The sequence below is a fragment of the Pempheris klunzingeri genome, chromosome 1 (genome assembly GCF_042242105.1).
Source record: "Pempheris klunzingeri isolate RE-2024b chromosome 1, fPemKlu1.hap1, whole genome shotgun sequence".
Lineage (NCBI taxonomy): Eukaryota > Metazoa > Chordata > Actinopteri > Acropomatiformes > Pempheridae > Pempheris > Pempheris klunzingeri.
The window spans coordinates 9,465,578-9,492,823 of record NC_092012.1 but is presented as its reverse complement, the minus strand read 5'-3'; the positions used below and the strand labels follow the sequence as shown (position 1 = coordinate 9,492,823).

At 44.0% G+C, this 27,246-nt stretch overlaps 1 protein-coding gene across 3 annotated transcripts; it reads left to right on the top strand.

The window, feature by feature from the left end:
- The first annotated feature begins 6,140 nt into the window (after positions 1–6,140).
- LOC139203750 (fibronectin-like) lies at positions 6,141–27,194 on the top strand. 3 transcript variants are annotated; one of them, XM_070833618.1, is made up of 46 exons: positions 6,141–6,402; positions 6,580–6,705; positions 6,955–7,092; positions 7,373–7,504; positions 7,937–8,074; positions 8,160–8,306; positions 8,438–8,620; positions 8,745–8,927; positions 9,196–9,372; positions 10,182–10,337; positions 10,457–10,585; positions 10,716–10,859; positions 12,384–12,505; positions 13,485–13,653; positions 13,743–13,919; positions 14,437–14,565; positions 14,684–14,773; positions 14,874–15,068; positions 16,150–16,428; positions 16,539–16,802; positions 16,897–16,991; positions 17,598–17,766; positions 17,932–18,018; positions 18,235–18,426; positions 19,342–19,620; positions 19,859–20,050; positions 20,163–20,252; positions 20,426–20,692; positions 20,824–20,940; positions 21,031–21,192; positions 21,289–21,444; positions 21,559–21,675; positions 21,939–22,208; positions 22,295–22,482; positions 22,561–22,648; positions 22,745–22,924; positions 23,044–23,133; positions 23,507–23,695; positions 23,928–24,017; positions 24,472–24,923; positions 25,035–25,173; positions 25,445–25,606; positions 25,709–25,834; positions 25,927–26,033; positions 26,136–26,231; positions 26,400–27,194. In XM_070833618.1, exons 1-46 carry the CDS (start codon positions 6,261–6,263, stop codon positions 26,475–26,477), a joined length of 7,398 nt encoding a protein of 2,465 aa, XP_070689719.1. In that variant the 5' UTR covers positions 6,141–6,260; the 3' UTR covers positions 26,478–27,194. The 3 variants fall into 3 exon arrangements, with proteins under 3 accessions (XP_070689719.1, XP_070689728.1, XP_070689737.1); XM_070833627.1 differs by lacking the exon at positions 6,580–6,705; XM_070833636.1 differs by lacking the exon at positions 19,342–19,620.
- Positions 27,195–27,246: the final 52 nt, after the last annotated feature.

Below are 27,246 nucleotides of genomic sequence, written 5' to 3'. Positions count from 1 at the left end.
GCCTGCATGTCAGTCTACTATAATTTAGAGAAAACAATCTATTGTCTAATAAAACACATAGTGAAGGAGAGTATAATAGGAGCTGCTCACTCATAAGGCGGAACGTTTCACAAGATGTGGAAACAAATACCACAAGTAAAACAGCTAGAACAAGGATCCAAATTGGCTCAGAGTGTTGGGCAAAAACAGCTTTTACTGCAGAAGGGAATTAATGTATTTACTCATCAACAACAACAACAACATCTTGACTGTTGGCTGGCTTATTAGAACCTCCATTGGTTTGTATTGCCTCTCCCGAAGGAAGGCAAGCAACAGTTCTGCCCACTCAAAGCCCCTCTTTGTCTCCTTCCTCCCGGAGCTTATGAGGACAACTTGCTCAGTGAGAGATGACGAGGCAGGCAGGTTGTTGCGAAGTGGGAAGTGCACAAGTGCACGTCCCAGACACACACCAACAGTGTGAGTAACAAGACTGACCAAGGTCAGTCCAGAACGATTCCCTACCTCAATGCCTTTGGAGGTTACCGTAAGTCCTTTGGAAATGTGCCCTGTCTGTGTGAATAACATCACCTTTCCACTGGAGGTCCGATCAGAAAATTCATTAATGTGATGAATCGTGGCCTCTGTTTTATAAGACAATCAGTCTTAGTTGGCGTGACAACAGGAAAAGGCACAGACGTTTTCACATGGGTCCCAAATTCTGTGCATGTCTGCGAAGCTCATTTTGCAACACTAACAAAGTGTCTATTTTTTAATTTCAGTGGGTAAACAAGATGCAGACTTGTTTCCTCTATTTTTCCCATTAGCCTTATTCAAACCACAGGGACAGTCTGGGAAATTAACCCCACAGTAAAAGCATAGCTCCTCCATTTCATATTCACTGAATTCAGCTGTAGACTGTGAGTGCGGGTGCAGGTTAGAGAAGTAGTAGCACGCAGCATACACCTTCGTTCCTTTTTCCGTCTCTCCTTCTTCCTCTGTCACACAAACTCATAGCAGAAATGGAAATACAAACGTGTTACCCTGTTCAGGTCATCCTTTTTTACACCTGGTGTCATTATTTGAAAACACAGAGAAGGTTTCCACATCCCTGTTTGAAGGTGAAGTGTGACCGAAGACTGCTGTCCTGGAAATGGCAGCATAGCTAATGTCAGGTTTGACAGGTGGAGATATAAACTGTGACCACACTGAGGACACACAGCTGCCTGCAGAGGTGGAGGGTGTGGATCGGCGTCCACAAAGCTTTGCAGTTGGAGATCAACTCTTGGATCAGGATAGACCCCAAAAAAAGGCAAGAAAGGTGGAGGAGGTGGGAGACTTCCTCATATACCACCACATCAGTCTTTTCAGTTATGATTCTGTATCCACACCACAACATAATTACCTGAGTCTTAAAGTCTTTGCTTGTAGTGACGAACCAACAGAGAATTTCCACCCAACGCTACAGTACCCCTGAGCTCTATGGATCATTTGAGCATCTTTTTGGTTTTGTTACACCTCCACCCTCAATATTTTGATGTTACTGCTACTGTTACTCATCACTCTCATCAGCTTTAAAAACCGGCTACCCACTTAATGGGAGACAGTTAGCAGCTAAAGAACTAGGAAAGTCTCTGAGGAGTTGGTGGAGACCAAATCAGAGAAAAAAGGAGAGTTAATTTTGGACTGTTGCTTCGTATTTGTTGAATGTACAAATAAGCAAGTGTTTGCTAAGTGTATTACATAAACTTTATGAGGTGATAATGTTAGTGTTGTGTTCAATGGAGACCTGACCTGAGGTGGGACCTGCACTCCTTGAATTATTGGGTCTTTGCATTGGCTTGGTCTCGATCAACACAGCTTTGAAAGTAAAAATAAACAGTTGATGATGTTTCATTAGAGACCTGACTTGCATCTCGACTCATTTTGACAAGATTTGAAAGTTTGTGTGGACTTCCCCCCCGACCCCCAAAAAGCTTTTGTGAATCCAAACATTTGATGATAGAATATTTTGTCTGGTGCCTTTGCTCCTCGTCTGGACTCCTGACACCGAGGTTACCTCATCACAAGGGTGTGTGAGTGTCTTGTGTGACTCAACATATAATTCAGTTGATGAAGCACCACCATCAGTACCCTTCGCTTGTCAAACCCATACTGTCACTCTCCAAATGGCCCCACCCAATCTGGTTTCCATGGCAACTCTGTATTGTAGCACTGTGTTGTGGAATCTCGGAAAGTGCTTCGTCAGAGTGTTCGTCTCCGCACTGGCCGCCCGCTCTCGGCGACCTCTGGCATTTGTTGTCAGCAGACCAGCAGATGCTCTTCACATCCTGTGCAGAAAATTCAGACTGATTCAGACGTGAGCAATGACGAGGACCAGTGAGAATGCTGACACCCTCAAATGATATTGCTCAACCGTTTTGTGTTCTCCCCTTAGCTGTGCGGACCATGAACTTCTGCGTTACTGCAAGTTTTTCTATGTTTGCATGTTTCTAATACCCGGTGCATTCTTCTGTCCAAACGTGAGCTGAAAAGCTACACAATAAAAGCTCTGCAAATCCCACCACTTTTACTACTTCAGGCAGGGAGCTGGAGGCAAACAGCAGGAGAAGAGCCAGACATGGGTGTGACAGATAGACATTCATGGTCCCATCGCTGCTCATCCCATCCTCCACCCTTCTAGTACACGAACCAGCAACCTTATGCTCCAGCTTTCTACTTTTCCTCTAAACCCTCTCAATTTTCTTTCCATTTCTCTATCACTTCACGCACCACCCAATCCTTCATTCCCTCCCCAAATTATTCCATCCAGCTGTGGCCATCTGGCTCTCACTCTCAAAGCTGCCTGTCCACAGTTTGGTGAAGCCGTGGTGGAGAGCCACACATTGAAAACAAGCACTCCCAAAGCTCAACATGTATTCTAACTCTTTTTTGCATAAAAGAGTTAGAAATTTAAACCACTCTTATCTGTTTGTGAGGCTATAGCAAATGACTAGTTGTCTTAGCAAGAAATTGGTGGATATTGTTACCTTTAGACAAAGCCAGGCTAGCTATCTCCCTGTGTTTTCAGTTTTTATGCTAATCTATGGTAACCAGCTGACATGAGAAGAAAGAAGAAACATGAGACTGGTGGCAGTCTTCCCATATAACTCTCAGCAAGTGTATATCCCCACAAACATTGTATTTTAGAATTACAAATGCTTTCTATCACAGCTCACCAATTAATGCATAGTTAAATTTAAATTACTGTACAGAGTGAAAATCAGTTTTGTTAGGTAATGTTTAGGTAATCTGTGCCAGTGAACATTGTTGTTGCTTGGTAATGCACTGCAGAGTTTTCAAATCAACCAAGACTTAATTCAAAATTTAATTGCTATGCAAATGTAATGCAACTTTGACAGTAATGAATACAGATGTCGTCTTAATTGCAAAGAGTTGTCTGACTAGCACTCTGCGGTAAAAGCCACCTCCAGTTCTCAGAGATCATCAGATCAAGGTCTTCACTCCTGCATACAAATCACTCATTCTGAGAGAAAACAAAAAAAAATCAAAGTGAAAACAACCAGACTGGAGATAAATCTTTGCTGAAATATGGATGTTGTGGATGGCAGACAGAGAGAGAAGAAGAGATGAGGTTGTTCACTTTGATAGAAGCCAGGCAGCCTTCCAGAGGCTTGGACAGAGACAGCTCATAAATCTGATAGTGAGACCTAACAGCTCAGGAAATTAAGTCATACCCCAAATACACCATTCAAGTAGGAACTGAACGTCTCTTTTGTTCACAAATATTTATACGTTCTTTTACACCAGTTCCTCCCCTATACTGCAAAAGTGCACACTTCAGGAAAAATGTGTTGTATAACATCAGTAACTTATAAGAGTAATACTTTTGAGATTCTGCAGCTCCTAAGTTCTGATCCTCCACAGTTTGGCGCTGTTTCACAAGTGGAAAGTATGTGGAGACTTTTTCCACACAGGAAAGATTAGTGACTCAGTAACACTCACTTTAAAAACAAGGACAGTGTTTTTGCTGTTTTCTTCCTCTGTTTCCCCAAAACCATGTGTTTCATTCTTCAGCCCTCACTTACCAGTCGTTCCACAAGCCCTGTGACAGGAATTATGTGATCGCTGTCTCACACATAGTAGCTGCTCTCCAGACCAGACCCATGAGTAAGTTTAGTGAAACACGCAGCTCCTGTGCCATGACATGACCCAGGCAGCAGGCTGTGGTCACTTTCATTATTTCTCTTCCCTCTTGCACATTGTTTTTCAAGCATTTCGTCTCTTGGCAGAGAAATTAACTTCCCACAAATTAACCCCACAGACCCTTGGTGGGTACATAACTATGTCACAACGCAACCATTTTTTTAAAAATTCTATAAGATCCCACAAATCCCCCAGACTACAAAATCCAATACGTTGTGCTTTGTTACAGGATATAAAATGCTGTACTACAAATTTGGGATTATCCATTAAATGCAAAGAAACATCCATAAAAATAGCATCTTTATTGTGTGAATATTTTACTCACTTTAAGTGTAATAAAGCTTCAACTGTGAAGCACTTGGACAAATTATATATTCTGTGTGAACAACAATTAAGAGGAGATTTAGAGGAATAATAGAAGCATTAAAAGTCAAGTTGTATTTGATGATCAAGTAAAATTTTTGTAAAATTCATAAAAAATACAATTGATTCCGCATTCATTACACAGATACTTAAGTTACTCATAATGTAACTTATAACAACCTTTGTTTTTAGTATCTTTATGAGCAGAAGTATCTTTTTTTTTTTTTTTTTTAAACATGGTTTACACCAGAGTTTAAAATGGAACGTTGCACTGACCATCATGAAAACAGATTGTGTTTTTGTCTGGAGAAGTCATGCGGACTGAATGTGATTTTTTTTCTTCTTTGTAACACATACACACTTGGTTAAACCAGACAGATGACAAATGAGGACAGGAAAAACACCGTGATGGATGTAGAGTAGGAGGAGGAGAAAAGGGGGAGACGGTGTGTGTATGTATATGTGGTGGGAGGTGAAAAGGATTGATGTAAGACTGGCTGAGGTGTTAAATAACACTTATTATACTTGGCACACATTCAGTTAACAAATGTCTAGGTTTTTGCACAGTTTAATGGTAAGGATTATCTGTCAATGTGGTATCAATAATATTCTATCAAAGGTTTAGCAGAGGAAATTATGGGAAAGAACTACAGTTTTGTTCCAAGCAATGACTCAACAGGTATTCTGAAGAAAAAAATACGACTGATTTCTCAATATGGACAGAAATGCTGAACGGTGAACTCCTGTCTGGACAGCCTAACAGAACAGAACAGCCAGTCTGGAGTTAAGCTTTCCCTCATTCATCAGCCAGCTGCTGTGTTCAGTCCCTGGAAGTTTTTGCTCCTTTTGGAAGCAGCAAAGTAGACATACTGTAAATGCTATCCCCATCAGCCACCATGAGCCCCTAAATGAAAAGACATTTAATGTATATATGTATACAGTGCCTTAAATTGTGATAGTTGAAAATCCATTGCTATACACAACCTATACACATGAAACTGGGTTAGGTTAGGTTTAGGTTAGGTTAGTTAGGTTTTACATTTTATTGCAGTCATTTCAATAGTTATAAAGTGCATTTAAATATTTGCTTTGCAAATGACAAAGTTAATTCACTTGAAAATGAACCTCAAATTGCTCCAGAAAGGACTTGGGTCAGCCCTGCTAACGCTTCACTATGAACTATTTGGGGTTACTAGCGAGCTGTGGAGCAGTTTTTGGTGGTTTATATATATATGGTGGTTTATTTATATGGCGTTTTCTTCCATTATGTTAACTTCTAGAGGTTTCTGCAGATTTACCCCAACTCTCTGCGTGCGTGCCATCTGTGAATCACAGCAGGTATCGAGGATCCTGGTGCCATCTCACCTGAACAGCCCTCGGATGCTCATTCATCCTCCTAACTTGATGTTGTTGTTTTTTTTTCTTGTCTTGTGGTTTCTTTCGTTCCGTGAAAGTGAGGAGTCGAGTGTCAGTGAGGTTTGCGCGTGGGCGGGTCATCCAGGCTCCGGTAAGAGCCCTCCCCTCCAAAGGGCTGCAGCGGTGCGTTTGGGTATAAAACCAGCGCGCTCCTCTCTCCTCGGTCTGGTGCACCGGCTGCGAGGCGGCAGCGGGGAGCAAATTATAAGGGACGAACAAAAAGATCTCTCCAAGCTTAACTTACATCTTTTTTTTATATATATATTTCTTTTCCCACTTAACCTTTATTTTTTTGCAAAATGACTGGTAGCCCACTAGCAGGGTTACTGGTTGCGCTGTGCGTAAGCAGCGCAGTCCACGGCTTGCCAAAGAAGAGCAAAAGACAAACTGGGCAGTATCAGCTGTATCCTGATGTCCACGACGCAGCGGCCGTTACTCCAGGTTGGTAAAATGGTCCAAGTATGCTTAAGTTGAACTCTTCTAAATATGTTATGTTGCATTAAAAAGTAATTTCGATTAATGCACATTACTCTCAAATCCAGCCGAATCAGCCAACGCTTTACGGTCCAAATGTTTAATAATCTCTATGTGACAATATTCTTATCATATGGTTTCTAGTCGGCTGTGAGGAAAACGGTCGCTCATACAGGCCGAACGAGCAGTGGGAGAAAACCTACCGTGATAGTACTCTGGTGTGCACCTGCTATGGAGCAACAGGCATCAAATGTAAAACTAAGCCTGAAGGTCAGTGAGAGGCCGACCGGTTTAATACAGAGGTGTCTTAGCAGGCTATTTTTTTCTCACTTTTCACAAAAAGTGACCGACTTTTCAGGACTTTTGTGTCAGTAACAACAAGGAAAGAAAAAAAAAAAAAAAAGAGAGAGATCCACTTGTTAAGTCACTTGTGCGTCTTTACGCAGCAAGAGACATATCCACTTTGGTTCACAATAATAACGTCTTAACCTTGTAGTGTTTCTCCTGTTTTTCTCTCAGGGGAGGAGACCTGTTACGATAAGCACAATGACCGGACATACCGGGTGGGTGAAACCTACGAGAGACCAAAGGACGGGATGATGTGGGACTGCACCTGCATTGGTTCTGGTCGGGGCAAGATCAGCTGTACCATCGCCAGTGAGTAACAGAATACTACACTGTGAATACTGTGCACATAGCATGTAAAATAATAAACACTGTAAGATAGTCTTAAAATAAATTGAAGTAATTTTCTGTTCAAATTAAAGTCTCAGTTGTGTGCCCTGCTTCTTTTATGCATCGGACACACAGCATTACCTCAGTGTTTGATTTAAACTGTAAAATGATTGAATAGAAAATGTGATTGATGGATATGTGCCAGTGTATATTAAAGACACCTTTTTAAACCAATGGAGCGTCTACATTTTGTCATCCACAGATCGTTGCCATGAAGGTGGCCGGTCTTATAAAATCGGGGACACTTGGCAGAGACCCCATGACACCGCTGACTACATGCTGGAGTGTGTGTGTCTTGGGAATGGCAAAGGAGAGTGGACCTGCAAACCTGTGGGTGAGTGCTTTTTACCTCACGAATTCAAACCTGCAGGGCGACCAGGAGGTCAACACTCTCCAAACGAACCCAGAAATGCAGATAAATGGGAAACACTGCAACTCAGACATGTAAGCTGGTATTTTCAGCCACCACAAACACACATACACGCACGCAAAAACCTACAGGCAGGGTAATTTCTCAGAAGCATGACTGTGTTTGATACCATTGTAAATATTTGACAACAGTCCAGACAAATAGGGTGAGTGTGTGAGAGAGCACGCATCTCCTCTTTGCCCATCTTTCGCCACAGTTATTGATTTTCATTGGGTTTATTTCTCCTAGAAATGTCCGGGCTGATAAGCACACTGTGATTTCAAGTCAGATGTCACAGTATCTTGTGACAAACTGCAGATGCAATAAATTTAAGGCTTTCCTCTGTTTTCTATGCAGCCGAGCGTTGCTACGACAACAACGCTGCTTCGTCATACATCGTAGGGGAGACCTGGGAGAAACCGTACCAAGGCTGGATGATGCTGGACTGCACCTGTCTCGGAGAGGGAAATGGACGCATCACATGCACCTCAAGAAGTAAGCGGAGCATAAACACACACGCATGAACACAAGCTTTTTACGTGTTTCAGTGTGTTGCTGACCGCTGTTATTCTCCAACCAGACCGCTGCAATGACCAAGACACCAGGAGGTCCCACCGTATTGGAGACACATGGAGAAAGACGGACGCCTCTGGACACATCCTGCAGTGTCAGTGCTTAGGAAACGGCCGTGGGGAGTGGAGGTGTGAGAGACACAACGCAGGCCGAAGTGAGACTCAAAATCCAAACTCTTACTCAAATTCAATTTTGCTTAAAGTGTTCACCAAATGGGAACAACTTCACTCTGATCTTCTCTGTATTCTCAGTCATTATTCTGTCATTCTGTTTGGTCATATACAGCCACAGGTACTGTCGTGCTGACTCCCACTCATACTCAGCAGCAGCCCGAGCGCCCCACCGAAGGGACGTGCCGCACAGAGTCTGGAGCCGCCTACTACGACGGACAGAGCTGGTTCAGAAGCCAGGGCAGCAAGCAGATGCTCTGTACCTGTCTGGGAAATGGAGTCAGTTGTCAGGAGTGGGGTGAGTATCAAGGAAAGAAACGCAGGGACCTCAGTGATGATTTTTACTTAGATTTTAATCTTTCACATATGACTCACGCTATAATTGCCTTTCCCTTTCACCCTTCTCTCTCCTGTCTGTGCAGAGGCTAAGAACCAGGTGTATGGCGGCAACTCTAATGGCCAGCCCTGCGCGCTCCCGTTCGTCTTCATGGGAAAGACCTACTACTCCTGCACCTCAGACGGACGCACAGATGGTCAGCTCTGGTGCTCCACAACCTCAGACTATGAGAGCGACAAGCAGTACTCTTTCTGTACTGACAAGAATGGTGAGACTCAGGAACAGGAGTGTAAACCACGGCTTGAACATTTTACTGGTTTGATGGATATGTAAATCTTAATGTATCAGAGTTCCCTCTCTGAGACACATGGATATTTGTCATTTTCAGTATGAAAATAACCAACATTACATAATATTTGTGCAAATATTTCAAAAATCACGGTCCCCAAACTCTAAGAAGACACTACATGGTATGATGAGATAATTAACCAGATCAGGGACATTCAGTCACTGTTCTGTCTCCCTCTCTATTCCAGCCATTGTAGTAACACGAGGTGGAAACTCCAACGGAGGCCTGTGCCACTTCCCCTTCCTCTACAGTGGCCGCAACTACACCGACTGCACCGCTGATGGCCGGCGTGATGGCATGAGATGGTGTGGTACCACCCTGGACTACGACACAGACCAGCTGTTTGGATTCTGCCCCATGGCTGGTGAGTGTATAATAATCATATGAATAATTTGATTTCTTATCTAGAAAATGTTAGAGTAGTTGTTTTGGAAGGTTTCCTGTTTACATTCACTATATGAGATATAATGTCATAAAAAAAAGATTGGTAAAAAGGAAAAGTTGCGGCATTTTGGTAAATTCACTTTCCTGCCGAGAATTAGATGAGAAGATCGATACCACTTTCATATCTGTGCATTAAATATGAAGCCACAGCAAGGAGACAGTTAGCTTAGCTTAGCATAAAGACTGGAAACAGGGGGAAACGGCTAGCCTTGCTCTTTCCCCGTCTCCAGTCTTTATGCTAAGCTAACTTCATTGGCTACTGGATGCCGCTCCACAGTTAATGCACAGGCATGATAGTGTAGTCAAACTCCTCCTCTAACTCTATGTGTGAAAGCGAAAGATGAAAGTTGGTGTACTTTCTGTGTAGCTCTCAATCCATTGGTCCTCAGTGATCCTGGGTCGTATGGGAAAAGTCAGAAATGCTCAAATGCTAAAGAAACATGCCATAGATGTGTTTTTTTTGTAGGGGTTGTAATTACACTAAATGCATGGGTCTTTATCTCATCTTGTTGTCAGATGCTAATGACTATTTGGTTGCATGGGTCACTTGCAGGCAACTGGGGACTAAATAACTGGTATTTAAAGGAGAGAGGGTCATGGGAGAGTAACAACTCCATCAGGCCTGTTATATAACAGGATTCACAGATGCATCGAAATCACACGCTGCAAGCACACGGAGCCGAGCACTGTTTGTTTTTAAATTCTCTTTTCCTGTCGTTCTTTGTGCAGCCCATGAGGAGTTATGCACCACCAACGAAGGAGCAATGCACCGCGTAGGCGACAAGTGGGACAAACGCCATGACGTCATGGGTCACATGATGCAGTGCACATGCCTGGGCAACGGCCGTGGGGAGTGGAACTGTGTTGCTTATTCACAGCTGCGAGGTCAGAGAGCGAACTCCATTTGGATTTGAAGTAGTAATTACAGTAGTGATGCAGCATCATCTGACAGTAAAACATGAAACTTTAAATTGACTTTACTCTTTTTTTTTTTACACACCCAGATCAGTGTATTGTTGATGGCTTGACTTATGAAGTAAACCAGGAATTCTCCAAGCGCCACAACGAGGGCTACATGATGAACTGCACCTGCTACGGACAGGGACGTGGACGCTGGAAGTGTGACGCCATCGGTGCGTTCATGACTCATTAGCTCATCAGCTGTTGGGGAAATACAACGCTAATGCAGTTTTCAGCTGAGAATTGCAACCCCACCCTCCTCCCTCAATCATCTACTTTGTTTCCCTCTGGTTTCTACAATAGATCAGTGTCAGGAGCCACAAACCAGGGCGTTCCATCAGATTGGAGACACATGGGACAAATCCATCCATGGCATCCACTACCGCTGTTACTGCTATGGCAACGGGATCGGAGAGATGAGATGTGAACCTCAGCAGACCTACCAAAGTAGGAAAAATCATTTTCTTATTCATTAAATTATCCATTTAAAACTGCAGCCCAGCTCAGTTGGTGTACAGTTCTGTTTCATATTTGAATATGGACTGTGGTAACCTCGCATGGGACATAAGTGGATTGATTGTTTGTGGTTTAAGTGTTTATATCAGTCACACAAAACAAAAGTGTTAAATTAACCATTAGACTTTAATAAGTGCCCTGTAGATGCAATTTGCACAGACGTTAACATAAATTAAGTTTTAGCATGACTTTCAGTTCTGCTTTTTTAATCTCTGATATCAATTACAGAAAAACATTCAAAAATCCATTCATCTGTCCAAAAGACAAGCTAAACTAATTCAGCATGACTTTTCATGGTACAAATTTGCTAAAATGTAAACAAATACAGATTAACTGTGAGATTTCAACCTCCACATCATGTTCTAACTGGTGGAGAATCCAGTTGTAAACATTTGATATGCTTGTGATAACTGTGGCTGGTCTGAGGCTCAATCGGGGGGAGTGAGAGATTTAAATCCCGTATACCACAAAACATGCATATTTTATAAGTATTATCATGTATTTCTATTATTTAAGTATTGATTAATTGGGAAGTGCGTATTCCAGCTTTTCTTTTTAGTTTATCAGATGCCTCTCAGTCCTTTCAGGAACTTTTCCACTGAGTAAGACAGCTGCTTAATTTATGTTTGCTCTACTTATTCAACTCCCCTACGTTATTGACCTCCCTCCCCCTAACCTCCCATCACATGTAACTGAAATGAAAAGTTCACTTGTCAGGTTAGTGGCGAGAAGCGGGGGTTTGGGGTTTTTCCTGACTTTGAAGTCTGGCAAATGGAGACGTGTCGGCCAATCACATCACCCCTGTCTTCCCCTTGGTCTTTGTAGTTGGAGAAGTTTTTCCTCCCCCGTTTGGCGTTGTTGTGCCGACCTGCTGAGGGGAAAGGGATGCTGGACTGGGCAGAGGCTAGGTGGGGGCCGGGGGGGGTACCCTTCCTGGCTCCAAAATCTCCCTCTCCTTGTGTAAAAGTTGTTCAATGTGGTACTTTGTACTGCAGCACATTGTGTGTCCGACATCAAACACTGACCTAAAAAGTTACAGTTGCAACATTTACCTCACCATGATCAGAGGCAGAGGAAAGTGTGCTTGTGAGTGTGTGCAGAGCAGGGTGTGCTATACGTGTGTGTGTTCTTTGGGGGTATAGAGGCTAGAAAAACTGTGATGAATATAGTACTCTGGTGTTATATCACACTGTAAGATGTCAGTGGGTGTTTGAGCTGGTTTAACACCGTCTGGTGGTTGGGTTCTGTCCCAAAACGATGACTCCGTCTCACCAAAAAGTAGCCAACTTTCACCCACACTCTCCACAGGTAACACTGTTATATTATATGTCTTTGACAGTGTGTGAGTATTTATCTCATTGCTAATGTCACCTTTGTTCTCGTCGCTCCCTCTCTCTCTCTCTCCTGATGCCTTCCCCTAAATCTTTTCCTACACCTGCTGCTCTAACTGCTCAGGCGGCCACAGACCTGTCCAGGTGATCATCACAGAGGCAGGAAAACAGCCAGACTCCCACCCCATTCAGTGGAACCCTCCTTCGTCTGTTGACATTACCCAGTACATCCTCAAATGGCGAATTGTAAGTCACTCTTTCAGTTTGTAACGCACGTTAGAAATTGCCTTAGTAAATATAACGTTTTTTTCTGAAAAGGTTGTTTTAAATTTGCTGACCGGTGGCATTAGTTAAGTCGAGCAAACAGTCTAAATGAGATCAAGTGCTCTTGGTAATGTTGACTGAAGTCTGAACATGAACAAACAAGGTGATCAGAGGGTACATGAACTCCCCTTTATAGTCTGTGTACACAAACACACAGTTTTTAGCAGATTCCAAAGAAAATATCCCCCTCCCTGTGACTTTTTTCTCATACATATTTTTCTCTTTGAGGACCTCAAAGACTGACAAGCTGGTTGAAATGTTTATGAAGCTTAATTGAAGTCAAACAGATTTCCTCTGAAGGGGTTTGTATATATTGGGCAGCAAAGTCACTTGAAGCCCTCATCTGGTTCTCCTGCTGAGAAAGTTTGTAGTTTTCCGACAGAGTTTGAATCCAGTCTGAAAAAGCAGGATGTGGCAAAAACTGGGTCTGAGCCAATGTCCACTCCAAAATACACAGACTGCTCTGTAAAGTCTTAACTCTCTGAATTAATTGATTCCAGTAAATAATATTTTATTTCAATTTTATCACATGTGAGTTTGAAAAAGTATAATTGCTTTAAGGATTTACGCTTGCCATCAGGAGTTTAGACATAAAATGATTCAGATGGGAATAGAAACTCACCACAAGGTCCATTTAGTAGCTGTTCTGGAGCTTTCAGTCATGTAACATCAGCAAATGGAGTTTACTGTGCTATAATATAATTGTAGATGTTCAAATGTCCTTTTTTGGAGCATTTTAAAGTGGTCTTGTCCATATTCATGTAAAAGCTGAGGCCGGGAGTTGACTCTTGAACTTAGAAAAAGCTGTTAGGAAAAAGTTAAGGATTCAGTCATATCACACATAATCTTCCATTTTGACTTTAAACCCATAAACTTTTTATCTTTTCACCCCCTCTGATAGAAAAATACCCGTGCGCCCTGGAGGGAGGTCACCATCCCCGGCCACCTCAACTCCTACACCATCAGTGGGCTGCGTCCAGGCATCACCTACGAGGGTCAGCTGATTAGCATCCTGAGCTACGGACGCCGTGAGGTTACGCGCTTCGATTTCACCACCACCCATGGTTCTTGTGAGTAGACTCAAGCCGTAACATTCCCTCAATGCCACAAATCTAAAGACATTCACAGTAACACCGTCATATCCCCGCCTTCTCTCAAGTGGAAACATCGGAGGGAGAGACGACCGCGCCTCCCCCAGTGATGGACACATCTGAGTCTGTGACAGAAATCACCTCAAACAGCTTTGTTGTGTCCTGGACGTCAGCTTCTGCAACCATCTCTGGTTTCAGGATTGAGTATGAGCTCAGCGAGGATGGGGCCAAGCCAAAAGTCCTCGGTGAGAGCCTTTGACCATCAATGACACCTTCATAATGCCTCCATGATGTCCCACGCAAATAATTGAATGGAATGGCTTAACTGGGTAGTTTTTCTGTTGAAGTTGTTACTAGTGTATCTCAGGTTACACGTGATCAGCTGATTTGTTGCAGTGCCTGCTGTGACATCAATATGGATAAAATCCTCTATCACAGTATATGCAGTCTAATTGAGGGATTGATAAATATGTTCACATAGTAAATTGTCTGGAGAACTATTGTGTTTGACTTTTTTGGCTAATACAGCCTGATAAATGCCTTCTGAGACAAGGTACTTCATCACATAGAAGATATGAAAATCCGATTTTGCCACTGAGCAGCCCTCCTCATTGATTTGCACCATTACTTAAAATGGTCTCAGTCACCCAGATATACTAAAGTCATAGCTGCCATGGTGTAAATGGTACAGAAAAAATCATACTATACATACAACGGATATACTGGTATGCGTATTAACCAACTTCTTATCTGCTTCTCCAGACCTTCCTCGCGCAACCACCTCTGTCACCATCGGTGACCTCCTGCCAGGACGCCGATACAACGTCAACGTCTACGAGCTCCCAGATCAAGGACAGCCAAACCTCATTCTGACCACCTCCCAGACAACAGGTGGGATAATCCCTCTCCTCCTCTTTGTCATGACATTCAGATCAGGATGATGCTCGTGTTGTACATTTTCACACAATAAAATGACGTGAGTGGTTTCCTTTCTTTTGCTGTGCCCCAGCCCCTGACACGCCTGCTCAGCATGCAATCGACGAGGTGGGAGAGACCTCCATCCGAATCAGCTGGACCAAGCCTCAGGCTCCTATTACAGGTGAGAAACTAGTCTCTGTATGCTATTTAAAAATCAGCAGTTTAATACAGAGATCTGTTTTATTCTGGCTGTGTGTAACGTGTGCGTTTGTGCCCGCCAGGTTACCGTGTGGTGTACACGCCGTCAGTGGAGGGCAGCAGCACTGAGCTGACCCTGCCAGACTCAGAAACCTCAGTGAACCTGGTTGACCTTCGCCCTGGACTTCTTTACAACATCAGCATCTATGCCGTGGAGGAGAACCAGGAGAGTGAGCCGATTTTTGTACAGGTCAACACTGCCGGATCTCCTCCACCAGGTACACATTTGTAAACGGATACCACATCTTTCAGTTAATGACAAAGATGAAATGAATGAAAGCTGCTTCACAAATGATGTCGTTTAGTGCTTCATAATTCATAAACACTCCCAGTGTACTATGCTATTCTTTAAATGGTAAGCTATTCTTTTCAGATAAGTCTCTGTCCTTTCGCTGTCAGTGAAAGCTGAGCAGACTAAGTTTAAACTCACAGCTGAAGATTCCTTGTAGGGCCAGGGGGCTTTAGGAAGGGCTTTCCAGTGTTTGGGAAAGACTGAGCTTGTCAAAACATCGCTTTGTCAAAATATGCTTCTATTTCTATAGCTATACCATCGTAACAATTTTTCAGAGGCTTCTTATCTTCATCCAAGGCTTTCGTGGCCCCTGAGTGACTTCTCGTGGGCTCAGAAACAGACACCTGTTCAGCCAGTTCAGTTAAAACACTTACGAAAGCAGGCGTGCATGTACATCACACACCCAATCAGAGGCACACACTTCATAAATCCTCAGTTTATCTTTAATTGGATTTTCATTTTGGACTTTTCTTCTCTTTCTTATGCCTGGCATGGTGAACTGTACAGTTTTATTGTTACTTGAAAAACAAAACCAGATGCTGTAGAGAATTACTCTTTTTACCATGTCTGGCTTGGCATTTCTGTTTTATAAGAGCCATTATTGTTTAGATGTGCAAATATATCAGCCTGGAAATTGTTAAAGCCTTTTATTGCAGATTTTTGCAAATCTTCCACAGTAAAGACAGACTTTTAGATTGTTTTATATCTTTTAGCATTTTTTTGTGGTTGTCCTTGAGGTCTAACAAAGCTGTTAATTGCGCGTTGTTCCACCAAACAAAATGAGGGCCCATTATAAACGGTGCTCCATAGCGTTACTCGCGGTCAAAAACTCTAAAGGGTCCTTTTAAGCCTGATTCAATTCAATTCAATTCAATTCAATTCAATTTTATTTGTATAGCCCAATATCACAACAGAGTGTCTCATAGTGCTTTACAAAGTTCACTGAAATAAACAAGTGTATTCTGATTGTACACCTTGTCACTCAATTTACCTCTTCCTGTCTACAGAGGAGGTCCCTGCACCCACAGACCTGCAGTTCTACGAGGTCTCAGACGTTAAGATCACCATCACCTGGACCGGTCCGCCCAGCGAGGTGAGCGGTTACAGGGTGACCTTCTCCCCTGTTGGTCCTGACGGCACTGAGACGAGGCTCCTGCAGCTGCCGCTCTCACCCAACGCATATGCTGACATCACCCACTTGCAGCCAGGCACACTGTACCGCTTCTACATCTACGCCATCAATGGTGGAGTGGAGAGTAAGCCGCTTGTGGGAGAAAAATCCACCAGTGAGTATCGCCATGGACACAGCAGCCCAAATTAGACACAGAGGGATTACAAATAGTAAAACGTAAGAGATATTCTGCCTTACGTGTGTTATATTTTCAAACTCCTCTAGAACCCGATTCACCCACTAGTGTGCATTTCACTGACATCGGCCCCGACAGTGCGTTGGTCATCTGGGAGGCTCCCCGTGCCATCGTCAGTGGCTACCGTCTCTTCCTGAGCATTGAGGGCTCCAACCCCATCGAGAAGAGGATCCCAGGCAGGGTTACCCAGTACCCTTTGAGGAATTTACGTCCAAACACCAAGTACACCGCCATCCTGCACTCTGACCTGGACAATGAGCTCAGCGAGGGCATCACTACGTATTTTACCACCAGTCAGTATTAAGAGAAACAGAACATCAGCAGAGATTACAGTCAATTGTTGCAATGAATTTAATATGATTTTTCTCTATTCTGTCCCCCTCCCAGCTCCCCAGATGGGAAATGCACCTCAATACAGCACTGAGGTCACTGATACCTCCATCATCGTCACCTGGATACCTGTCCGCAGGTTCAGCTACAAGGTAGACCCCTGCATCATCTCACCACATCAGCGAAAGAAATCAGCTCATCATCTAGTGAAACATCTGTTCATAATCAATATTTTAAACTATCAATGGGCCAAATCACTATGTGTAATGTAAAGGGGTTTACTCGTAGTGGCAAACCCACAGAGAATCATCACCCAACTCTCGCTTCCCTTCAGCTATATGGAGTTTTGGTTGTATGGCCCACAACCTCACTGTTTTGGTTCAGTCTCATTAGCTCTGATGAACCCACTGTAAAGTACTTGCTCAGCGCGGGCAGAATGGCAGAATGGCAGAATGGCAGACGGTGGACAGACACAGTTAGCAACAAGCTGATGAAATCTGCTGCTGATATCAGCCTAAGAACCAAATATTTTCCCTTATTGGGGGAGAGCAAAACAGAGCTTAAAAAAAGAGTAAATATGAGACGTAAAGTCGTTTTGTGGCCTGAATGCATGGCAATGTTGCTTGATAATTATCAGTGATGTGTTTACAGCTTGTGGCCAAAAAGAAATGAATGCAGATTTAATGCCTTTGCTGTTGTATATCTTAAGTGGATTTTGTGGGTTTCTTATCTCTGCTCGTCTGCCTCCCTCTCCCCAGCTGACTGTGCTGCCCAGCCAAGAAGGCGAGTCACCCAGGGAAGAGACCTCTGACTCTGGTCGTATTCTTATTCCCGGTCTGTTTCCTGGAACTGAGTACACCTACAGTGTTCAACCCATCTTCAATGGACGCAACCGTGGAACCCCCATCACCGGCAACGTTGTCACTAGTGCGTACTGAATTCACTCTAACTGAGAAAAAGACAGTCATGGTGATCTGATCACCAGATTAATGTGACACTGAAGAATTTGGCATCAGTGAGTGTAAGAAGTTACCGCAGCATTGAATCAAGTTTCTCATGCTTGTGCCATGGTCTGCTTGCCTCTCCTTGTAGCCCTGTCACCTCCCACTGACCTGAAAGTGGAGTCCAGCCCTGACACAGGAGATCTCACTGTCCACTGGGTAGCCTCCAGAACACCAGGTAAATATTGACTGTGCTCCCCACGCACTGACAGTGTATTGGATCATGTCAGGTCTAGACTTTGGCCTCCGAATGGTACCTTTTTTTTCCAGCAGGACAAACGTCTCTTCCAAGCATTTCCTTCTCATTTCTCACAGTGACTCATAAATTGCAAAAATCTCTTGACGTTGTGTCCTACCTCCTCCATATTTGTCATGCTGGCCCCTCCCTCTGCAGACATCACAGGCTACAGAGTGACAAGCACGCCGACCAATGGCCAGCGAGGAAACTTTTTGGAAGAGCTTGTCCGAGGCGATCAAACCTCATGCACGCTAGAGAGTCTGATCCCGGGGGCAGAGTACAACATTAGCGTCTTCACTACCAAGGGTCATGTGGAAAGTGAGCCTGTGTCCACTATTGTCACACCAGGTAGGAACCACCGGGAAAGCATTGACACGTGTTAATAGGCATCAAACTCACAGCTGGATCCACTGAAAAGACCTGTGTGTCTGTGTGTAATACAGAGGAGAAAAATAAAGAGGGGAAAGAGATTAAAGGCTGGGTCTAAGTCAAACTGGAGCTGGTCATATTTTCATTATCCCCACCCTTACAACTCCTCTTCACGATGGAACATTTTCAACACAAATGCATTCTTTTTGAAATTGGTGAAATTTCAAAAGAAAAAAAGAAGCTGGAATGTCTGAAAAACAGCTGCCTGGTGTTGCAGAATAACTTCAAACCGACCTGACAGTCACACAGCTCTGATTTTATCAACTTTTAAAGTCATTATGGCTAATGCTTTAGCAGAAACATGCCTTATAGCAGACACAGAGCAACACCTGACAACTTAATCTATCATCTGTGTGGTGCTGGTCAGAAACTCAAATATAATATGTATAAAAACCTCCATGCATCTGCAGCGTTTGGGGGCTAATTCTGTGTGGGTGTCTTACTATGAGACTTCTTTGTAAAGATAGAAAAAACATTGTTTAATGCAACTTTAATTATCATATTCTACTACTAACACGATGAATGGCTAACCTACCATGCATGGACATCATGTTTATCAGTGGGGATGGTGAATTAAGACATTATTAGAGCATGCCCAGAACAGTAGTATTAATCACTGTTTCAATTATGAAGTACATTTCTGAATGTCATTGACATTAGTAATTCATAATCATCTCTATCAAGCATGGCTACTGTCACACTCTGGTTTTCTAACTGCTTTACTGGGAATAATAAGAATGTTTTTGATATAACCAATGTAATTATTATTGAGCTTTTGAGTCTTTCTATCTGTCTAATTTTGCTTGCGCTTTGCAACTGACCTAACCTTTTCAGACATCCCCACACCAAGTGACATTGACTTTGTCGACATTACTGACACCACCATTGGCCTGCGCTGGATCCCCGTGAACTACACTGCCATTACTGGTTACAGAATAACGGTAGTAGCATCAGGCGAGAGCTTGCCAATTTTGCAAGATTTGGTGGAAACATCTGCTGGGTATTACACGATTCACGGTTTGGAGCCGGGCGTGGACTATGACATCAGTGTCGTCACTGTTACGGAAGAGGGGGAAAGCGAGCCGACCACACACACAAAGCAAACACAAGCTGGTGATTTATCTCTTTCTCTCCATCAGTGGGAAGGGGCTTGGGTTTTGTTCTGAAAGAATTAATGACGGCACATTTACAGCCTTTTTATTAATATACATAATAAGCTACAGCAAATTACATATATATATCAAATCAGTATTTTCTTTATGCCATTCTAAATCTACTCTTATTTAGTTAAGCTTTTTTTTTTGTTGTTTTTCCTGTGTTAGCTTTAACTTTTAACCCCTTATTCTTCCAGTGGTTCCAGCTCCCACCAACCTTCAGTTTGGAGGGGTGGGTCCTGACCACATTAGGGTGACATGGACAGTCCCTCACGTCGCCACACCAAGCGACATCTCTCGGTTTGTCATCCGTTACCACCCTGTCGCCACAGATGATGACGTCAAGGAGGTTAATGTTGGCGGAGCGACCAACACCTTCCTGCTACAGAGTAAGACGACATACGATTGTGTCTCTTTAAATGCTGGCTGTGAGGTCCGAGATGTTTTTCCTTCGTTTTGCTCCCTGTCAAGCCATTCTAACTGCAAACGTATCTCTCACAGACCTGCTGCCCAACACCGAGTACCACATCAGTGTTGTGTGTGTGTACGGTGAACGAGAAAGTCAACCAGCCACGGGGACCCAGAGGACAAGTGAGTGTGGCAGTTGGTTTTCAAAGCGGGTGCCTTAAGGGAGAGCCTAGGGTGTCCATTTTTAATAGTATCTCATCATATAAAAATAAGGCAATATTTATTTATTTGTGTGTTGCCATTATCACTGCATGTAATTTAAATTCTCTCTCAATCTGAAATACCTGCCCCTCCAGCTCTGGACTCCCCCACCGGCTTGGACTTCTCCGACATTCGGACCAACTCCTTCACCGTTCACTGGGTGGCACCAACTGCTGTTATCACCGGTTACCGGATCCGCTATCAGAAGATGAGTGGCGGGCGGGCCAAGGACGACAGGCTGCCTCCAACAAGGGACCACTTCACTTTGACTGGATTGACGCCAGAGACAGAGTATTTGATATATGTGTATGCGATCAACAACGGTCAGGAGAGTCTGCCACTGACTGGCACACAGGCCACCAGTGAGTTTCTAGACTGGTTTCTACTTTTACCTCTCCTTTTCTTCTCCTGGTGACATTCCTCAGTTGAATCTTTATCCATATAGTTACTTAATGTGTTTTTATAGCATCTCTCCTCTTCTATTCCTCTCTAGTCTCTGATGCTCCCACTGACCTGGAGGTAACATCGTCCACCCCCACCAGCATCACCATTCGCTGGGACGCCCCCTCTGTGTCTGTGAAAAACTACAGGATCACCTATGGAGGCACAAGTCTGTACATGCGTTTTAGTTCACAGTTTCCCCTAAAACCTCGGCCAAATTCCGAGTTTAACACTTTGCCCTCCTTCACTCTCTTTCAAGGCGGTGAGGCTCCTCAAGAGTTTACAATCCCAGGCACTCAGACCACCACCACTATCACCGGTCTGAACCCTGGTACTGACTACACCGTCACGGTCTATGCTGTTACCGGAAGAGGGGACAGTCCCGCCTCCAACACACCGGTCTACATCACGCACAGGACTGGTACAGCGACATGAAAAAAGATCCTGTTCAAAAAATTCCAATTTGCGAGGTGCTAAAATAAATCTAAAACAAATTATGTGTCCATTTCTCCTTTAGACACCGAATCTCCCACTGACATGAAAGTGACTGATGTGACTGACAACGCCCTGACAGTGCGCTGGTCTCCTGCTCAAGGACCAATCAGAGGCTACAGAATCATCAGTGTGCCCAAGAATGGCATGGGACCCTCCTACTCCGAGGTGGTGGCCCCTGGTAAGACCTGTTCTCCAGAACCAGGCTGTCATCTTTATCTTATAAATGCAATTGTAGATTTTTCCAGCACAGTATCCTCTTCTCATTGGCTGCTTCTCTGCTCCTCTGTCACAGATCAGACAGAGATGACGTTCACAGGTCTGATGCCCACTGCTGAGTACGTCGTAAGTGTCTATGCCCTGGGAAATGACGGACAACCCTCTTCCCCCGTGGTGGAGAATGCTATCACTGGTTAGTTCGACTCACTTCAGTGAAAACTAATCCAAGAAAGGCTTCAGCTAGGGATTGTTGTGGCACACGTGACAAAATGACAGTTTACATGCACCTAAGAAACCAGGTTGCAGGCATCTTGCTGATGCAACTTTATTTTTAAATTAACTCACAAGAATTAAGACAAAATCAAAGATCTTTGCCCCAGAGGTGTACGTTCTGTCATTGAAGAGAACTGCTCAGAGCTGTAATTTTCACCCCCCGACCTTCCTCCTTTCCTGCAGCTATGGACCGTCCCAAGGACCTGACCTTCTCCGAAATCGACTCCACCTCCATGCGCATCACTTGGGACAGTCCAGACGGCACGGTGACATCGTACCGAGTCCTATACTCCAGCTCAGAGGAGAGCGAGAGAGAGCTGCGTCCAGCACCCAGAGGTGACCAGGACAGTGTGGTGCTGACAGGCCTTCACCCCGGGACGGAGTACACTGTCAAAGTCATCGCCCTCCATGGCCGCACTCCCAGCACGCCATTGGTGGGGACCCAGGCCACAGGTAGAGAGGCAAAGAAAACACGAACACATTCATGACTTAATTCATATGTTCCGTCTCCAGTTCTAAGCGTGTTTTTGCTGTCGCAGTAATCCCTGCTCCGACCAACCTGGTGATCTCAGAGGCCGGCCCCTCCTTCTTCACTGTGTCATGGCGAGCACCTAATGCACGCCTGACAGGCTACCGTATAGTCATCAGCCCCAAGAACATCAACGGCCCCAGCAAAGAGATGAACGTTGCTCCGGACACCACCCGTGTCGTTGTACCGGGGCTCATGGTAAATAGAGTTCTCGTCTCAGTATTCACATGTTTCATAGTCAGTCAGTGAGCAAATATACATGTCTGTGTGTTGTAGGTGGCTACCACATACCAGATATATGTATACGCTCTGAAGAACACTGTCACCAGCAGACCCCTGGAGGGAGAGACGACCACACTGGAAGGTAACTGGCTGCACCATGACTAGACACAATTCCAGTCATCACCAATGATTATCCACTACTCTATTTTATGTCCCCTTTTGTGTCCCCTCAATGCAGAAGTAAGTCCTCCTCGGCGTGTGCGTATCACTGATGTGAAGGACACTTCTTTCACACTCACCTGGCGCTCCAAGGTGGAAACCATCACTGGTTTCCTCATCGATGCCACGCCCATCGACGGCTCGCATACCACCATCACCAGGACCATCCCAAGTGATACCTACACCTACACTCTCACAGGTACACCAGCCCCTCCTGCTAAACAGACCTTTAAAAGGTGGGCGAGGTTTTGGAAGTGCGATTTTAGGGTTTCAGTCTTGCTTAAAAATGGGATTTCTTTTTTGTTTTCTTTTTCTAAGGTCTGCAGCCAGGCACCATGTACACTGTTAACCTATATACTCTGAATGGCAACACAAGGAGCTCCCCATTTTCTCTCAGGATTCCAACAGGTACGACGCAAATCTGCATCTCTTCTCTCTGTTACACTGTGAATACATATCAAGTTTTGTAATTTTAACCTCGGTTTTTTCATAACCAGAGATGCTGATTTAAATGAATTTGCTGGTGTTTTATCTTCATTAGTACATACAGTACATGATGTATATGTAGTATAATGTGAATACAAGCAAAGAGACAGAGACAACGACATGGAGAACATTTAACTTTTTTTAAAAATTAGGTAAGTGCAGCCACAGAAGATGCACTCATTTCCTAAATATGGACATAGTGTAGAACAATACACTATGGTCCTAAAGGAGATGATTTTGTACATCAAAGTCTGCTACTACTGCATATGATCTAACACGATATTTTTCTTCATAGCTGAACCAGTGGTCCAGGCTCCCACCAACCTCAAGTTCACCTCTTTGACCCCCACCTCCATCTCCTTCACCTGGCAGCCACCTGCCACGCACATCACAGGATACTACATCACCTACGAGGAGTCAGGAGGAGGACCACAGGAGCTCACCCCACGACCCCACGCTGGCCAAAACTATGCTACCATATCTGGTATGCACCATTTTAACTACAAACAAATGTATAGATGCTGTATAGGGCACATTTGCCTGTAAAATAACACAACTGTTTGCTCATTTAATGAGGCTTCATCATTATTTTTCATTTCCAGTTTGATTTAATCTTTTATTTCGGGCTCCATCTCTTGTATCAACCTCTTACATGTAATCATCACGTCAGGCGCCACCTACTTATTCTACTACATGATGATTATTCTTCTCCGCAGGCCTTAGACCAGCCACAGAGTACACCATCAAGATCATTGCCATCCAGAACACCCAGAGGAGCACGCCTCTTGGGGGCAGAATCAGGACTAGTGAGTATTTTGAAACTTCTGCTCCACACAGTGACAAATGTGGTGGTAAAAAAAAAAAAAAAAAGGTGCATTCAAATGATGTAGTGGTGTCAAAATTCAAACTAGCTGCATGGGTAAACATCCTATAAAGTGTAAGGGTTTGAATGGCAGCTTTAATCTGCTCAGCTTTATCAAATGTTTTGCTGTTACAGCTCAGAGGCCTTGAGATCAACCAATCAGCATTAGATTCCTAAAACAATAATACCCGGTTTATTTTGAATGCCTCTAGAAATGCCATTCAAAATATCTTGTGTGTTTGTACTACGGCATGAAGACACACTTTGCCATGAAGTAGTACTCCAGCGATGCTGCATATCTGTCAACTCCTGTTGGCTGCGATGTGTTACTGCAGCTCTGCTTCACCTCCCCCTTCGTCTAACCTGCTCGCTTCCCTAACCCCGTCTCTCCCGCCTAGAACCAGACTCCCCGCTTCCCCTGCCTCTGCCGCACCGCCCTGGAGGTGTTGATGACAGGCTGGATGTGCCTGAAACCGACTCAGACAACAGTGTCCAGGTTGTGGGCACTAGCGGCCAGGATGGGCTTGGTGGTCAGAGCCAGCATGTGGAGTACACAGAGTACAACAACAATGGAGACAACAACAGATATAATGGGAACAGTGGCAACCCACAGTCTCCCTATGGGCAAGTTCGTGAGCCCCTGGTCTTTGTGCCCCTTCCTGATGCAGAGGGCCGCAGGCTGCCCATCCTGAAGCTGAACGTGCCCATTGGCGTGACGCTTGATAATGAGACGGGAGTGCCACAGGAGGCCCAAACTCAGACCTCCATCTCCTGGAAGCCTTACAGGCAGAGCAACGCCTACCTGGTGTCCTGCCATCCTCTTACACACTTAAATGAGAAGATGTTCCAGGTATGTCATCTGGGCTGTGGTTTCCAGCCCAACCCAACGTTATTCATCAGTACTATTGGATGAAATCTCTTATTTCATGTGGATAAACACTCTCTCTCTCTACCTGACCAGGTCCGCCTGCCAGGCACAGCCACCACTGCTACCCTGATTGGACTCAACCCCGGAGCAAACTACAATGTGATCGTGGAGGCTCTGATGGGAGCACTCAAACATAAGATTCTGGAGCAGGTCATCACTGCTGGAAACTCAAGTAAGCATCCTACAGAAACTGCCGTGTGTGCTGTGTAAACTAAATCCAACTGGACCCTTTAGTTTAGTAGGTTACATCAATTTTCCATTAGTGGATAAGGCCTTTATTAAATATTAGTTCATCCCCTCAGAGAAACACTGAATTTATGAACAATTAAATATAAACCTTCATGGTCGTAAACAGGGGGCACAGACAGTTACTCTAGCTAATCAATCATCAGTTAAGTTGTGCCTTACACACATTTCCCCCCCCCCCATCCATCTTCCCTCAGTCCCAGAAGGAACATCCCCCACTAAGGACTCATGCTACGATGCCTTCACTGCAACCTACCATGATGTTGGTGGCGAATGGGAGCGGATGTCTGAGACGGGCTTCAAGCTGTGGTGCAGGTGCCTGGGCCTGGGCAGTGGACACTTCAGATGTGACTCATCTAGTAAGGGTTTTTTTTTTTTTATGCTTCTTGTTCAACTACAATAGCATAGTTGGAATTTGAAGATATTTATCTCAATTTCTCTTTGATTTTGCCCATAATTAGAATGGTGCCATGACAACGGCATCAACTATCGCATTGGAGAGAAGTGGGACCGCCGTGCAGATAACGGTCACTTGATGAGGTGCACTTGCTTGGGAAATGGCAAAGGAGAATTCAAGTGTGAACCACGTAAGGCCTGTTCTAAGAAATGTCCTGTGGTGATCTTAGAAAGGTGTGAAGGAGCAGCATGTCAGTTTTAATGTCTGTGTTTGCCCACGCAGATGAGTCAGTGTGCTACGATGATGGCAAAGCTTACCAGGTGGGAGACCAGTGGCAGAAGGAGTACCTGGGTGCTATCTGCACCTGCACATGCTTTGGAGGACAACAGGTATTATGACACATCAGCCTCTCTGGGTCTAACGTTCGGTGTAAAGTGTGTAAGCTAAGTGAAGCACATTTAAATGTACATTTGTGTGTTTTGTCTCATCAGGGCTGGCGATGTGAGAATTGCCGCAGACCAGGTGCTGACGTCGATGCCAGCCTGCTGCAGCCAGTTAGATATGGTGACAACACACTACGAAAACTGGTGAGCAAAACATTTAATATTATGGGGGAGTTTTTGGCACTTTTAGTGTCAAGATTGTTGTATCAAAATTTTAGTATATATTTATCAACTGGATTATGCAGAAATTATTTTCCAAACCTATGTATTTTGTCTATTTAATAATCTTATATCTACCAATTCCTCCTCCAGAATATTCAGTGCCCCATTGAGTGCCTCCGACCCGACCTGCTGGCAGACGCACACGTTCCTCAAAATCCTCGGGAGTAAAAGGATCGGTCATCTGACATCTGCTTCGCTCCCTCACCGTCCAATCGCTGCACTGTCTCACCCTGTAGAAGCCACGCCGTCTGCGTCTGAACTGAACTAACTGCCTTATCACTTTCTGACACATGTTTAGCTTGAGATGTTACACTGCCCTGCTGCCTCAAAGTGATCCTTTTCTAAAGCCAGTCTTTTCACTGTCGACTCTCAAGTCACTAAATTCATGCTCTATTGGAAAATGTAGACACCTGCTATCACACCTTTTTTTTTTGGTAACATTTCCCTCCACATACTTGTATGTGCCTGGGCGGTATTAAGGGCTCGTCACCAGTCAGATTTGTATACTTGTCGAATTGGCGTTTGTTTTCCATCTAAATCTGTAGAAACATTTCCTAATCAAAGAGCAGAAACTGTCAGAAAGTAAGCACTGTGTTAAAAGAATGTCAATGTATTCATTAACAATGTTTAAAAATTGTCCATGAAAATGTGCTTCTCTTTTCTGTAGCCCTTCTTACTGTGGGGGTCGCACTGTGTATGACACATTCTGATTTCTAATGTCTTTTTACTAATTTATCCCTTTTAATCTCAACGTGTGAATGTGTGAACTGGGATGTGAGAATTTGAACTGTTCTATTTTTGTACTTGTCAGTGCCAAAGTTGTTTCTACCTTTGACAAAAAGAAGTCCCTTATTTTAATAAAGCTGGAGAGATTCTGAAGTCTAACCACAATGTGACACTTAGTCATTTTTTTAACTATTAATAAGGGGTTCAAGGA